The sequence below is a fragment of the Echinops telfairi genome, unplaced genomic scaffold, assembly GCF_000313985.2.
Source record: "Echinops telfairi isolate 266 unplaced genomic scaffold, ASM31398v2 ScPeMD7_7425;HRSCAF=8463, whole genome shotgun sequence".
Taxonomy (NCBI): domain Eukaryota; kingdom Metazoa; phylum Chordata; class Mammalia; order Afrosoricida; family Tenrecidae; genus Echinops; species Echinops telfairi.
Window position 1 is genome coordinate 5,402,681 of NW_022111325.1, and position 16,664 is coordinate 5,419,344.

Genomic DNA, 16,664 nt, shown 5'->3' on the forward strand with positions numbered 1-16,664 from the left:
AAGGATAAATAGTGGGTAACAGACTGAAATTCTTATTTCTTGATTTTTGCCAAGGATTGATTTAGAAAGCAATCTATTCCAAACATAGGCATAGACAGCATAGTGATTTTAGGACAGCATAAATGCTATAGAATTACCTTTTCACCCCTCAAACATGTGTTTCAGCTCTACTGTGAATGGGGTGTGAAGCACAGGGATCATACATTTGAGGCTAACACAGCACACCTGGTCTCCTGGATCCATTGTAGGAAGGCACTGGCATTCTGTTCAAATTCCTGGCACATCTCAAAGTTCTTGACCTGTCTTTCTTCCTCCTTTTTCAGTTCCTGTTCCCATTCCTAAAACCACAGATCACAGATTGTGGGGTACCCAGGCCAGACCATTCTTTCCAGAAGAAGAACTAGTTCTTATGAGCAACTGAAATCTCACTCTTCTAAATTTAATCAATCTTCAAGAGGCAGATGCATTGCACTTCCACATTATTTCTCATAAATGTATGAAGCATACACTAGTACCAAATGCAAAACCAGGTACCTCACTAACAAAGACAAACATCAGAGGGCACACATTTTATTATATAGAACAAAGAGCAACCTTAAAGGGGAAAAGACAGTAACAACAGATCTGGCATCTAAAGATAATGCTATAACTTGAATCATGTCTTCCAAAATGTTTGTTATAAATCCTAACCCATAGCTTCCTCATAATCCCATTTGGGAGTAGCTTTTCTAGTTAGGGTCATGGAAGAGAATTAATGTTGCGTGTGTTCTAAATCAATCTCATTTTGAGACATAAGAGAGAAAGGTCAAGTAACAACAAAGAGTGTAGCTGTGCCCCAAGTTACCTTGATGATATCAGGTAGGTGCTTCCAGATCCTTTCTAACACCTCTATGGTCAACCAGGTGTAAGGGCTAGAGGGGACATTTAAGCTCTTAATCTGGTTGTCTAATTCAAGCAAATGGTTGAAGTCAGCTTGGGCCTTTGCCAACGAGGCGAGAAAGGCTTCGTGATCTTTCTGTAGCTGCCGGACCTCATTTAGGGAGATGCAGTGCACTGGCTCCGACAGGTTCTCCTCAGCGTTCTCGCACCAGTTGTTGAAAGCTGAAGCCTTGTGCGCAAATTCCATGAACAGATCTTCAGCCTGAAGAGAGAAAAGAAGAGATTGTCATCTACCTTGGACAAGCTACTTAGTGGAAGGGAAGACTGAACTTAAAAAATTACGTCTGTCATCATGTATTTGCAGGGCCAGTGCTCTAAAAGGGAAAACTCTGACCAGGTGATCAGATGATAGGCATGTGAATCAGAACTACTCAGCCCTGGTCCTGTGATTTTCCCATGGTGGAAATTGTCAAGTTGTTCATAATTTACAACCGAGGAGGTTAAATGTCCTTTAAAGTTATTGTCGTTAGTTCTAATATTCCAAGAATATGGTAAGGGTCCTTTCCGATGTTAAATTTCCTATTTCCTACAATGGGATGACTGAATCCTGTATTGGTAAGAGTAAACTGGCAGCACTTAATAGACAAAGACAAACTGTGTGTGGTTACCATATGGACAACAGAACCAAAACAGTAATCAGAATAGTCTGACTCCTATGGACTTACGGTGTTGGCTCCTTAAGCACAGTATAGCTAGGAATAAAATAGAAAATATGATAAACAGTTACATTTCTATACAATTATCATTCCGAGTTGAATCACCAGCATGAAGAATCACAGCCCCTCAATCAAGTCCCAGATTTGAGTCAACTTATACAATGGCAGTCAAGTTAAATAAATACATAAATAATGACAAATACCGGAGAAGCTGTGGACAGATTGCAATTCTCATACAGTGCTGGTGAGACTGTAAATATCTGTATCCACTTTGGAAAGCAATCTGGCGCTACCCCAAACAACTGAAAATATAAATTGCATATTATCCAGCAATTCTTCTGCTGGAGATATACACTAAATAAGTAAAGTCATAACATGAACAGACACATGCACACCAGGCTCATCATGGCACTGCTCACATTAGAAAGGAGATTGAAACCAACTAAATTCCATAATTAGAAGAATGGATACACACATACAATGGAATAGTAGGCCTGGCTCTAAAAACAATGATGAAATCACGAAGCAACTCATGGCATGAATGGACGTGGCAAGCATTATGCTGAGTGAAACTGAGTATGGTAGTTATCTAATCGGTGTCAATTTGAGAGTATTAAGAGTAAAAGGGTGGAGTTTAGTCTGTCAGCTAGGTCCCAGCTTGATGGCCTCATTTGGAGGAACAAAGGAGATAAAAGCTCACTGGAGGCAGGACACATGCTCACTCCCTATGCGACATCCCTATGGACAAGACACATGGAGAGAGGCTGATGGAGCCAGACTTCCGGAGCCAAGTGGCCACATGGAAACCCCTGCCAGCACTGAGATGCTTACAACACCACTGGATCCACAAGACTTTCCACCCACTGGCCTGTGATCTTCCTGCATTTGGCATCACTGCATGTGCTTTGTGAGTCTGAAGAGGACTTTATAGATTGGTATGGGGCACATAAGCTAACATCAGACTTATGAACTTGATCTGGATTGGAGTGGGACATTTTCTCAATATTCAATTGCTCTTGTATATAAAGCTCTTTCTTACACACAATTTGTTTCTCTAATCTCCCCAGATTAACACACTGAAAGAGGAGATATCTTGCTTCATTTATAAATTTTAGGTTTTAGTTCCCTGCCACAGGAGAAATTCCTGAGAGAGGGACTTTTAATGAATTCTGGTTTGAGTCTACATTATATAATAAAAATAAGTAGACACTGAGTATAAAACCCTTTAATCATTACTGCTCTGACTTAACTTCTCATATGACTGTACTTCCTGAACATATAGGCTGAGTGATCTACTGCTGTATTGTTACATTGTTCACTCGAACTTAAGATAAGAATATTGGTCATGAGAAGAACCATATGGACCCAAGTTTATGCACAAAGGAAATGAGCTCATGCATCAAAGGAGACCCCCAAACATCACTATGGCTTACCAGCTATGTAAGTATCATTGGAGGGCAGGTTATTAATGGAATCTTAGCTCAAATCCATCTCATAATTGGTCCAGTGAGTCCCTAAACCCATCCTATAGTTGTTCCCCCAGTTCCAAATGATAATTGGAATGGAAATACTCAGTAACTGGCAGAACTATCACACTAGATCCCTGATATGTGGAGGAAGGGCTATAATGGCAGAAAAGGCCAATACGTCATTAGAATTTCCCTATCAGAATAAATACTACCTTTTTAGACAGATTGCAGGTTAGTACCACATCAAATCCTTGAAGATTGCAAAGATGGTTATTACCACCACCTATCCATTTAACTTATTTTTTTTGGCCTGTGCAACAAAACAGATGAATGTGGATTAGTGGAATCTTAACTCATGGTGACTCCAACTGCAACTGCTGTCCCAGATGTGGTTTTATTGCTGAGCAAAGTAATCTATCTCCTGGTAACTGACATGTAGCTATTGATCTGGGCAATCCCCTTTTCTCAACCAAACTCCGAATCACTGTGCCACCAGGACCATTTCCATCAACATGACCGCCTTGGAAACCCTAATGTGCAGTCCTATTTCGTCTCATAGGGCTGTTATGAGTATCAAAGGATTACCAGAAGAAGTTTCTCTCCGCTAGAAAGGTCATTCAAACACCCTCACCATCCTACCTCAGGTAGGATGATATAGCCCCATATCATAATTTGTATGCAACGAACTTGATCCCCTTTCTGAAACCATGAGACAAAGTCGTGGGATCCCCAGCTCATGGAACAAGGAAAGCTGGGTGCCTTCAGGCAGGATGCTGGCTATAGAATGTTGTACCTTTTGAACTTGTATCGGTGTAAAGCATCTTTATAACACCTGCCATAGCAGGACAGAGGCCAAGAGTTTATGTGGCTGAGAGGTTGAGTATCAGAGCGAGACATGGCTATTGGCATGACTGAGAAGGGGGTGCTGCTTTGGACAACTGGGCTGGATTCTTAATTTTTCCTGATCCCAACTGTTCACTATAGACTACTAACTAAAATAGCCCATTAATTTTAAGCAATGCCAGTGAGCTCGGTGTGATCATTTCAATGGATTTTTAAACCCAGCAGAGAAGTAGCAAGCCATGGGAGGGACAGCTGGTGTCAAAATAGGGTAGAGGAAGTTTGGAAGGTGACAATCTGCCTGAGACGATCAGACTTTGGCTGGTGTGGAGTTGGATTCTCCTCCCCACTTGCACAGTCAGAGGAAGTGAAAAATATGGTGTCCATGCCATGTCCTTAGTCATTCTAGACTTACTGGTCAGGCATCTGTGTGCTAGAAGATGGGAAATCAACCCAACACAAATTCAAATGCTTTCTACTTGAATGAAATTTATACGGGTCCAGTTAGGTGGGCGTGCCATGATATTCCTTCTAAAGTGAAAGATAAATGGGTATCTGCGTCTGTCACATTATCTTTCCTAGCCTGCACCTCTGGCTTCATAAGCACTTCCTTGAGAAGGCAGGTGGAAAGTTGTGCTGGTTTGCCACTGATTCTGCATAATATGCAGGCACCACTCAAATGTGGGCCAAGACAGCACTGCAGTCCCTTTCTCGGACCTCCCTGAAGGACACGCCTCATAATGAGCAGAGCTTTGAGTGGTGCTCCTACTCGTGTACTTTGCTTGGAAGAAAACAATGGTCAGAAATAGGACTGGAAAATGGATGATAAGGCTTGGGGAAGTTATGTGGAGAGAATTCTCTGAAACTTCTTCACTGTTTTTTGTTTTTTTTTTAATGTTTTTGGGGGTCTTTTCCTTTTTATGCATTATTTGTATTTTTGTCTGTATACTACCATGTTTTTGTCCTTACCACCTTAGTGCGATTCTCTTTTTTTTTGTTTTCTTTTGGGTCTCCCAGCTGTGAAGCACAGGAGAAATAACTGATACAAGGGGTTATAGGGAATACAGGGGTGAGTGGGTAGATGATAGGGAGGGTAAGGGGATATCAGGAGTAAATAATGAAGATGGGAGGGATGAGGGAGCACTAGAATGGACTGTGATTGCATAACTTATCTTGGAGGCAATTAAACCATGGGGTAGGGGTGCCCTAAAATTGATGTGGGGGTGGTTGTACAATTCTCCTTGATGCTATTGAATGAGTGAACTATTGAATTATATGATATGTAAATTACTTGCCAATAAAACTGTTGAAAATTATTTTAATACAATGTTTAAAATTGGTCGTTGAATAAAAGAGTGGATCAATTATTAAATACATATACCAAGCAAATCTGCCCATCTTTTTTCATTCCCTCCTTCTATTTTCCTTCTGAGCTTCTGCAGACTATGACCCCACTGACTCTTTTTTGTCTCCTTTTGATAATTTTTTTTATCTTCCTTCTAAACTTTGTTCAAGTCTCATTCTGTGTCTGAAGAATATCAAACCACCTCTGTTCAAATCCATAGCCTACATTTTGAACTATATCTTCAGCATGAATCTGTCTATATAGACAGAGTTATCTAGATGCTCCAAATGGATAAGTTTTCTGAGTGACTGAACAAGAAAAGTAGGATGAATTGTTAAAAAAAGTAGTAATCTTCACAAAAGCAGACTGCCACCTGTCTTTCATGGAGTAGCCTGGGGACTCAAATCACCAGCCTTTTAGTTAACCCCCGAGTGTCTAAGCACTGAATCACCAGGGCTGTTGGATGGATGACCCGGCCTCAGAGAGCTTTGGAGTCGCTATGGAATCTAGAAAGAGTAACTCAAAACCCTGGTTTGATGATCTGCAGATATTTGAGTGCTGTGCGAGGGATTGGGAAGACAAATTGATTTTATCTTTGTTTTGATTCATCAGTTTTCCAGCTGACTAGAAATGGAAGCCCCAAATAGTAGGTGATTAAAAATAACCCTGATTATATTTAATAGGAATGATAGATTTTGGGGTCATTATATCATAATTTCAAATTATTTAACTCAAGCAAGTATAAACGGCATTTTCATTCCTTAAGTATGTAAGGATAAGAAGCCGTAGTGGTGCCATGGAGATTACCAACTTGTAGCTGTCGGGTCCCTCTAACTTGTTGTGACTCTACAGGACACAGAGGCGTTTCCTCCTAGGGCTTCTACGGCTAAACATCTTCACAGAAGCAGTCAGCCACATCGTTCTCCCTTAAAGGGGCTGGTAAGTTTGAACCAGTACATTTTAGCTTATAAACCAAACTCCGAATCACTGTGCCACCAGGACCATTTCCATCAACATGACCGCCTTGGAAACCCTAACGTGCAGTCCTATTTCGTCTCATAGGGCTGTTATGAGTCGCAATTTACTCACTGGCAACAGGTTAGGTTTGGTTTTAAACATGAGGTTTAAAGAGGAAAATAATTGACTAAACTAGAGGGGGTGATTGTGAATCTAGTAGGATATTATTTCTCATTCTGTGCTTATTTCAGCAGGAAATATTGAAAATGTTGGAGTCGTGGAAGCACAAAAATGGTGGCCTCCAACCAGAAAGAACACAAAAACCTAGAACAGACTTCATCTTCTTTTCATAATTTTCGGTACTAAATGAATTGTTTACAACTATTCCCGAATAAAAATAAATTTTCAAAACTATCTTCAGTTTGAGAATTCAAACAGAATAAAAGTGAGACCTCTCTTTATATGAAAGATTATATATGTGTGTAAAGGTGCACATTTAATTGACAGTGTTTTCAGTTAAGATGTATTCCCATAGGACCTGTGTCTTTTGACAAAGTAAAAATTAAGCAAGGGTATAGACTCGCTGTGATATTTATTTGTATGTTTGTTTCCTCCCACCCCGTCTACCTTGTTTATACTTGTTGCCAGGTATTACGTTTTCTTGTGTTCTAAGATTACTCAGCCATTTCATTAATCATCTTGATTTCCTTTACTGACTAGTATCATTTAAGATCAACACTTAATACATTAGCTATCTTCATTTATATCTTAACTTTAATCACTAACATTTTTAATTGCTTACATCTGTATATTTATTCCTTTTAATCACTTACATTTGTGTATATATTCCTGGTTCAAACTGCATTTTGATATCCATTGTATCTTTTGGCAATAATAATTGAGAAATACCAGCTGGGATAATAATAGTATCTCCATTTCATAAAGGAATAAAGTTTCATAGATGTTAAGTAACTTATAGAAACTTCTTCAGTAAGACAGGTGTGTAAGAGATCAGTTTTATCAACATTGCATTTATCCAATAAACCTTTTATTTGAGGTCGAGACAACCTCAGACAACCTGGCTTCCTGACTGGCAGGTTCAGCTGTACCATGCACGGTGTATATCCACCTTCGGGTTCAACTTCCCCTTCCATTACATGTATGTGGCATCCATCTCCAGTCAGCTGGAGAATTGATCAAGCAAAACAAGGATGAAAACAAGTTGTCTCCCCGATTGCTCTCACAGCACTCAAATATCTGCAGATTATCTAATCCAGGCTTTGAGTTACTCTTTCTAGATTCCATAGCTAATATAAAGCTCACAGAAGCCTGGTCATCCATCCAACAGCCCTGATGACTCAGTGGTTGGACACTCAGGGCTAACTAAAAGGTTGGTGATTTGAATCCACCAGCCACGCCCTGAGAGACAAATGCGGCATTCTGCTTCTGTAAAGATTACAGCCATGGAAGCCCTCTGCGACAGTTCTACCCTGTTGCATAGGGTTGCTATGAATTGGAATTGATGGCAGTGGGTTTTGGTTTGGTTAGATCATACATCATTATATTCTTTTTACCTTCTGTAGGGGCAACTGCTTCTCTAGAAGCTTCTGTCTATGGGCTGAAGAGGCTTCCAGTAGTTGGCCCCAGCGCCTCAGCAGGGCAGCATGGCGTTCTTCTATGACTTTAGTCTGGCTGTGCTGAGCGGCCACAAGCTGGTCTTTCAGGTCAGTGATCTCAGACAGTCTCTCTTGCTGGAAGCTCTGCAAACTGGCATCCAAAGTATCCTGAGAAAGACCCACAAAGAGGCTGTGAATGGGAAAACAGGGTGGAGTTTAAGGTGTCATGTGCACATGGGTTCTACTAGGTTTTAGCCCTGGACACGCTGAGAGTTAAGTAGCAGTTGAATTGGGGAGAAAAAAATGGAACTATAACTTAGAAGTTGAAGTGAATATTTGGTGCTGGATTTATAGTTGCGTTTCAGGTGGCTGTACATATTATATTTGGGTATGAGGCTAGATGTAAATTTAATGATCAGGAAAGATTAGATCATAATGATTTTCCAAATTATTCTAATAAAATTAGAGGCTTCCCATAGCAAATATCTTTCTAAAATTCTTTTATATTACTCATTACATTCTGTTTTCTTATTAGTAGCAGTGCTCTTCTTAGCATCTCATAAATATCTAAACAAAATATGTTTATATATAATAAATATATAGATATATAAACCCAGATATACAAATGAATTTTCTGCAGAAATGTTGATATCAAAATTTAGGGAGTTCTGCTTACAGCTTTAACACAGTGCCTTGTATTAGACCACTCATCCATTTGGGCCGTGCTCTGCGTGGTCGGAAGATTGAAACTATGGGCAGCTGTATGAGAAAAAGACCAGACGGTCTACTTCTGTAAACAGTTACAGTCTTGGAAACCCACAGAGGGTCACTATGTGTCAGTATTTACTTGATGGCAGTGTGTTTGGTTTGGTTTTAGTTGATACATCTTAACAACTGGTTGTAAGTCTTAAAATCTGATATTTGACAGGGAACAGAGGGAGAAAGAATATGAAAGCAGAAGGAGACAGAAGAGAGAGGCAAGAAGTTAGGAATGAATTTACCAAATTAATAGCACTACCAATTACAGAGCCTATTGACAGTAAAATCACAAAATTCAGAGATTAAATTAAATTCAGACAGAAAACTAAACTTTGTGTCACCCGAGTCTTAGGAATCACGAGCATCTCCCAGCAATGCAGCCCTTGCTCACCTGCTTGGCCAGGAGAGTGAGGAAGGCATCAAGATCTGCAGCATCACCATTTGTCTTTAAGCTTGATTCTTTCTCAGCTAAAAGGCAAAAATAATTACTAAGAGGAGAAATAGAGTTGGTCTGCCTCTTTACGGTCATGAGGGGAAAAATCTATATACTATAGTCTCACAATGGTCAATGTGGCTGTTTCCTAGAATCTGGGAACAGAGAAACCCAATGGGTTATTTTCCTAGGTTTATACAGGACAAAGCTGAGAAACAGAGGTAAGGCCAAGAGAAATGAGTATTTTATAGAACAAAGGAAAATATGCAGATTATCTATGAATTAGACCTGACTCAAACGAAGTTTATTTCCTATAATATCTCCCCTTGGCTCTACCTTTCGGTATACCACACATGAAATCCCCAAACTGCTTCCTTTGCAATGCTGGCAGTCACCTCATCAGCATGTTTCGTTGCGTGTGTTCATCTATGTGTGTATATAAATAAGTGTACTTGTAAACAGGTGCTGTAAGTGATGCAGGAAACACCCCTACCCCCACGTTACACACAGGGGATTTATCAGCATTTTTCCAAACTAAGGGGCTCGAGTCCCATACCTATCCAAGCTTCTACAACATCAGCCTTCCAGTTAAACTGCTGAAAGGCATAATCGTCCTCCAATTGCAACTTCCAAGCAGCTATTGCCTTGGCCAGACTAGGCGTCTTTTCATGGAGGGCCTCTATCTTGGCAGAGATCTTCTCCTTTTGCTGACTGCCCTCCTACAGCACCAACGTGCAGGAGAGAAGGGGAATGGCAGGTTAGTTTTCAGGAGAGGAAACTGGAAGTTCTTTAGTATCGTTAAAAAGCTCTCAGCCCAAATCTAAGTACTTTCCTGTTAAAGAGTGCAGCTATCCTATTGTCCATATATATCTCAAATGGTCTTTTTCTATTGCAGCAACTAAACAATAGTCTCATGGCTGTCCTGTAATTAGGACATTCTTCTTGGTGTAGGCTACTGAAACAGAGGATTTTATCTCTGCATAGCACTTAGTTCGGCGAAGCTTTGCATTAACAGGAATTTAAAGAGACGAACAAGCCTCAAATTATAAAAAGCCTTCCGTGTTGTCCTTTTCCTCCAAGATAACAAAGAAATGTCTTCAGATCCCAGCAGTGCTCGGCAGCCAAAGCCATTGATACATTTTTATCAGCACCATATCCCTCACAGCGATCTGGAAGTGCTGCGAGATTCCGGAAGTTTGTAAAGCACCTGATGAGAACTGGAAGGTAAAACTGTCTAGAAAAAAATCTTGGCAGATCATTATTTGTTGAATAAAAATGGTGTAGAAAATAGTAACAAAGTTAGACCAATCATTTTATGAAAAAAAAAAAAGTTGACATTGAATCCCCGAATTGACTCACCTTACTCAGAATGTCCTCCCCTTGAACACACACAGTTTGTACTCGGGTTTCATGGACAGCGAAGTCGTTATGCAAAGCTTCATGCTTCTTTAGCAAACTCTGTAAAAATGAATCAGTGAGAACTCAAATGCTTCAGGCTGAAAAGCTATCCCACATACATCCTGTTCCCTTTGCAGTCTTTCACCTGATCTAATTCACCTAAACTGGAAGAAAGTGTCTACTCCCTACTGGATGTTGCTGTTATTGCTTGACATCGAGTCAATTTTGACTCATATGGACCCTGTAGGACATAGCAGAACTGCTCCTTAGGGTTTCTGAGGCTGTAAATCTTTATGGGAGCAAACATTCTTTTTTCTCCTAAGGTTGCATTTCATGGGTTTGAACCACAGACCTTGCTGTTAGCACAATGCTCAACCTACAATGCCACCAGAGCTGCTTTTCCTCCTGCATAGTTCTACTAAATGCATTCCATGAAATGTTTCCTGGGTCAAACAGAACCATCTTACCAAAAACAGCCAAAGGAATATAAGGGACACAGTTGCTAGTGCACCATGTGACTTTATGTCTTTCTGGATTTTGGTACTAGGTTTTTGGTTGAGATGATATATTTATGTAAAATTTGGATATATCCCTGAACATTCATTTGGAAAAGTGTTTAAGTATAAGTGTATTCTATTTGAATATCACTTCAAATCTTTTCTTCCTGTTTATTTTATGGGGCTGTGATTCCTATGGATCTTGTAAAATAGAGAGAAAGGTGAGAAAGAGGGACAAGGACAATATTCCTTCATAGACCCTAGTGCTGTCCTACAGGATAACTCAACCACCCTTAGTCCAGCACTATACCTCCACTGCTGGCTTTATTGCCTGCTTTGTGTCAGAAATATATTCTATCCTTTTTTCCTCAAGCACCTCATAAAAATACAGGCTAAAGAAAGATAACTTTTATCTTTATACAGATTATAAAGATAATCTCTAACTAATACACCTCTTATAAAATCACTTTTTAAAAGAAACATATTTTTGATGCATCATATTCTTTTTTAAAATATTTAATCATTTTATTGGGGCTCATACATTTCATCACAATGCATAGATCAATTGTGTAAAGCACACCTATACATTTGTTGCCCTCATCATTCCCAAAATTCGCTTTCCTCTTGGCTTCCTGGAATCAGCTCATTTTCCTTTTTTCCCCTCCCCCTCCCTTCCCACTGCCCCCTCCCCCATGAACCCTTAATAATTTATAAATTATTATTATATCTTATCTTACACTGCCGGCGTCTCCCTTCACCCACCCCTCTGCTGCCCATCCCCAGAGAGGAGGTTATATGTAGATCTCTGTGATCAATTTCCCTTTTCTACCCCCCCTTCCCTCCTGGTATTGCCACTGTCACCCCTGGTCCTGAGGGATTCATCTGTCCTAGATTCCCTGCATTTCCAATTCCCATCTGTACCGCTGTGCATCCTCTGGTCTAACCAGGTTTGCAAGACAGAATTGGGGTCCTGGTGGTTGGGGGGAGGAAGTGTTTAAGAACTAGAGGAAGGTTGTGGGTTTCATTATTGCTATACTGAACCCTAAGTGACTCATCTCCTCCCCACTACCCCTCTGCAAGATATGTCCAGTTGTCTAGAGATAGGCATTGGGTCCCCGTCACGCGCCACCCTCATTGACGATGATATGATTCCACCACCCCCACCCCCACCCCCCGCTTTCTTTTTTTAATAAAAATCTTTTGAGTAATAACTAATGCATCAATGTTTAATGTCTTTTAAAATGTCCCCAACTAAAAGAAGTTGGTACTTTGAGTTTTATGTTCCTAAGATTTCTTCTTTTGACAGTCTAATACTCCTTTATTTTATGTCAGATAACACAGAAACATAAACTGTCAAAAATTTTTTGATAACTCTCCCATCAGTACAGTTCTCCTGCTCCCTGAAGTGTCATCATTTTGCAATCATTGTCTCAGAAGCTGTCAAAATCCTTATTAACCTAAGAACACATAAAACTTGTCCATTAGGAAAGACAATCTTGCATAGAAATGGTATCTATATGTGCTAGACTCCATTTACAAGGCCCTTCCCCAAAAATTATATTTTTAATGGCCATCTTTGGATGAAGTTTTCCAAATCAGCATAACATCTAATTTGGAGATGTTGGGGGAATCTAGGTCTTTATGGGAGGTGTAAATGTTTAATACTCAGAGGCATCTTGGTAGAATGGCTTGCAACCTAATTTTGAAAAGTTAGCTATTCAAAATCTTATGAAGTGCAGTTCTATTCTGGCACAGATGGAATTATAATGAGTCAGAGATGGCTCTATGATCATTGATATTGGTTAGAAAATCCATCCCTGTAAAAACAGGTCTCTTCATCTTTATCAATGATGACTTTGACTCAAGACACATCAGAGATCATGAGAATGTGATTTGAGTTGTGCTTTCACACCTGAGTGGTCCTATGGCCTTGGACAAGTCACGTTCATATTTTGAACTTGATATTTGAAGTTGGAAGAATTATTCACATTTCTGTCCTCACTATGAAAATGTTTAAGGTTTCACTGGTGAAAATATTGGCTGCTTTATAAAAGGCCCAAATTAAAGAAAAGAAAATGTGTCGATTGAAACTGTTGCTGACCTGAGTAGCAGCCAATGTGTCCCCAGAATCCTCCCGGGCAACCAAGGCTTCCTTGTCACCAATCCAAGCTTCTTCCTCCTCAGCATTCTCCATGAATTGCATATATTCTAGTGACTCTTCCAACCGAAGCCCTCTGTAATGTGGTAGGAATAGATGTAAAACCAGATAAAGGATAAGAAAAATTATAAGACAATAGGAGTATAACCACTTTCCTATATTATCTAATCTCAAGCCAAAATAACAATTCACTTCCATAGAATCAATACCAACCTACAGCAACTGTATATGACCAAGTAGAACTGCCTTGTGGGCAGGAATAGAAATCCTTTCTTCTGCTGAACAGTTTGTGGTTTTGAACTGCTAAGAGTTCTTAGCCAAACAACATAGAACCCAGTACCTTACCAGAGCTCTACTCTATAGGAAACTTTAAGGACACGCGCAGATTTGGGGCAACCCAGGAGAGAACAGAGACTCCTATCTCTCACTCACCGAGTCTTTGCCAACTCTTTCAGTTTCTCCCAGTGTTCAACAAATTGAGCCAGTCGTTCCTGGATCTCTTCACGCCCCACGGCAGCCTTGTCCCCGAGTCTGTCTGCCGTATCTAGCACATTCTGAAGAAAGCATCGCTTACGTTTCAGCACCCAACAATTGCTCCTTTTTAGCTGTGGCCCCTCCCTGACAAAGTTTCTCTCTCTCCTACTTTCTAGATAATGTTTAAAGTGTATGTGACTTGGAGCTATCCTGAAAAATCCCAAGAGAATTAAAATGTATCTAGGTATTTTGATAAATATTTCAGCATCTGTACCAGATTACTCAATGGACTGTTTTATGGGTTATTGGGATCATAGGTTGACACTGCTGCCAATCAAAATTTGTCATATGTTCAGAAACACCTTTTCCACATGTCCCAATCTTCATCTTAATTGTCAACAACTGTACCAGGAGTATTACATGTGTTACTCTCCTGGGTTAGACCATGGTTTGTTGGACAAAAATTCTTTTATTAATAGGAGATGAGAACATGTGTAAATTCAATATCTAACTATGTGACCTACACAACCTTCACATATTATTGTCCCCTTATACTTATACATAACATGAATGACTAGCTCTAATTGATCTCTGTCTTTCTAGCTCAGATATTCTATGATTCCTACCTGGATGGCAGGCTCATGTGCCACCAGTTCTCCCTCTAGACGTTTGTGCTTCTTCAATAAGTTCTGAACACCTTGAAGATCCCTTCCATAGTCTTGAGAACTCACTCGGACCAATTTTTCCCTGGGAAAAAGTAAGAAAAAGAAAGCTGTCATCTTAGAGCAATGGTTTCAAACATGTGTAGATGTGTGTGTGGTTGGAACTAGGGAGGTGGTAAGTTCTGCTGTGATAAACAACAACAACAACAAATTATTAATAAATATCAGTTACTGTCTGACTGTAATTGATATTTATTACAAATTACGCCATTACAAGTATTAATGTTACGTGCTGTTTCTGACATGCCAATACAAGTTATTGTTACATGCTGTCCCCTGGCTTATGACATTATTTCTGACTTAGGCCATTGCAAGTTGATGTTACATCCTGTTCTCAACCATTTTCACAAAAATACCATCCTAAATAATATACTTAAGAAGAAGCAATATCACAGGTTGACGTGATAAGAGTGATGAAAATTAGGATGGTTCAGAGTATAGAAAGTGGGAAAACCATCATGAGGAACAGTAAGAAACTACATATGCAATATTACCTTATTTCACTGTTTCTAAATTTATTTAGGAATGTCTGCTTATTGCCCTAAAAGTAGAGACAACTGTTAGAGGAAAAAGCTCTATGTATGGTGCTTCCCTTTAATTCATTGGTCACTAGTAAGAACTAGTAAGTTTGTTGGAGAGGAACACAATGAGGCACATTAAATAGGAAGTAGGAAAAAGAATTTTGCGTGTCAAAATTTTCCAGATATTATTATTTATTAAAAGAAAGAGAATTGACAATGAAAGCAGGACAGAAACTATGTAATGTTCTCTATCCAATCCAGTTGTATAAGACATATTAGATACTGACAGCATTGTGACAGCTGGATAAATTATGTAAATGACCAGCAGTCTCCTGGAGCAACACTCAGTTTAGAATCTAGAACAAATATATATCGCCTTTTCATTTTGTTTTCAGCATCCATGTGAGCTATTCTCCACTCCCTCTATGCTCATCTCTCTCTATCCACACCCAGTGACGAAATTTGAGAAAAATAAAACCATGTTAACTTTAGGCAGAAGCAAACATTATTAAAAAGTAATACCGACTGTAAGGAACACTCAAATATTTGATTCCATCATTAAATAAAAACAAATTTGATGGACCATCTACTCTTTTGGATTTTTCTCCTACTTTGAGTGGACAGTACATACTCTATCCAAGATTCCTCATCATCTAGGTCCTGGAAGAACTGGAACAAGGCATAGGTCTCTTTCAGTTTTTCATGGTGTGCAGAAGCCAAATTCTGGACATTCAGGAAACGTTCATTGACATTATCCCTTTTTTCCACAATCTGATCTACATTGAAAGTGCCACTGGAGAGCAGATCAGCAGCCAATTCATTCAGGTCCTTGAGGGCATCCTAAAAAACAGATCCAGGTTACTCCATGAACATAGAGTCACAGTAAGTAAATTTGTGGTTACCTCTGCTTTAAACTCAAAGTCTAAGACAAAAGGATTGCTTTTGATGATAGTGAATTTCATGGTGTACTCTAACTCAGGTTGGATATTGAGTAAACCATAGAGTTGTAAGGACAATATGGCTTTTACTTCCATTTATATTTGACTTTTAGCTTCTTGTTCTTTCGCCTGATGTTTTCAACTGTATTAGCCTAACTCCTTAAATAGACAATAAGATCTTGATAAACAAGCACTCTCCATATATATGACTTTTGTCCTTCATAGCAGTGAATTTTGTAGCGACAGAGAGTATAATAAAATAAATATTTTTGACTGGCCATACAACACACCAGAAATTTTACAGCCTTTCTTCTATCTAAGATTCTCCAAGGAAGTAAAGTGAGGCTGGCTTCTCCGATAAAGATTTATAGTATTGAAAACCTTATGGAGAAGTTCTGCTTCATTCAATAGAGTCACTATAAGTCAGAATTTTCTCTGTGGCAGGTCTTTTTGTGTGTGTGTGCATCTCTTTTTAATTTTATTATCCTGTGATAGCACAGCGGACATAGGCAAGTCCTGAGGCTGTGTATTTAAAGAGCTTTTGGCTTCCTTTCCTTCCTTCTATTTAATGATACAGATGTATCATGGAGTAAGATTGGTAATAAACATCCTCGCTAGAGTGAAGTCAAACTCTCACAATCAATTTCTGGTTACTTTTAGGGTTCCACTGGAACCCTCATGGAATGTTCAGAATGTATGCATAGTTTTATCCATACTTTACAACTTCACCTGTCTCCACCTGATTTCATTTTTATCTATTAAATTCCACAAAATACACTTTTAAAAATAATGACATGGTAAATGGAAAATATTTGGAAAACAGTGCATTTGCACACTTGTATTAATAATAATAATGAAAAGATAAGCAGATAATCTTGGGATTCACTTTTTGAGTCTTACAATCTAGAGCTTAATGATGATTGGTTAATAGTGACTGTTATA

At 39.3% G+C, this 16,664-nt stretch overlaps 1 protein-coding gene across 2 annotated transcripts in view; it reads right to left on the minus strand.

Annotated features, from left to right (window-relative positions):
• The window catches only part of SPTA1 (spectrin alpha, erythrocytic 1), an 81,257-nt gene that overhangs the window by 6,486 nt on the left and 58,107 nt on the right, over positions 1-16,664 (minus strand). The window contains exons 36-45 of one of the 2 annotated variants that reach the window (XM_004714792.3): positions 15,416-15,624; positions 14,168-14,288; positions 13,500-13,621; positions 13,011-13,143; positions 10,374-10,472; positions 9,571-9,733; positions 8,973-9,049; positions 7,781-7,990; positions 845-1,141; positions 226-338 (exon numbers count right to left, since the gene is read on the minus strand). In XM_004714792.3, coding sequence (XP_004714849.2) covers positions 226-338; positions 845-1,141; positions 7,781-7,990; positions 8,973-9,049; positions 9,571-9,733; positions 10,374-10,472; positions 13,011-13,143; positions 13,500-13,621; positions 14,168-14,288; positions 15,416-15,624 — 1,544 coding nt within the window. Of the gene's footprint in view, positions 1-225; positions 339-844; positions 1,142-7,780; positions 7,991-8,972; positions 9,050-9,570; positions 9,734-10,350; positions 10,473-13,010; positions 13,144-13,499; positions 13,622-14,167; positions 14,289-15,415; positions 15,625-16,664 lie in introns of both variants that reach the window. The other variant, XM_045298429.1, reaches the window with a different exon arrangement.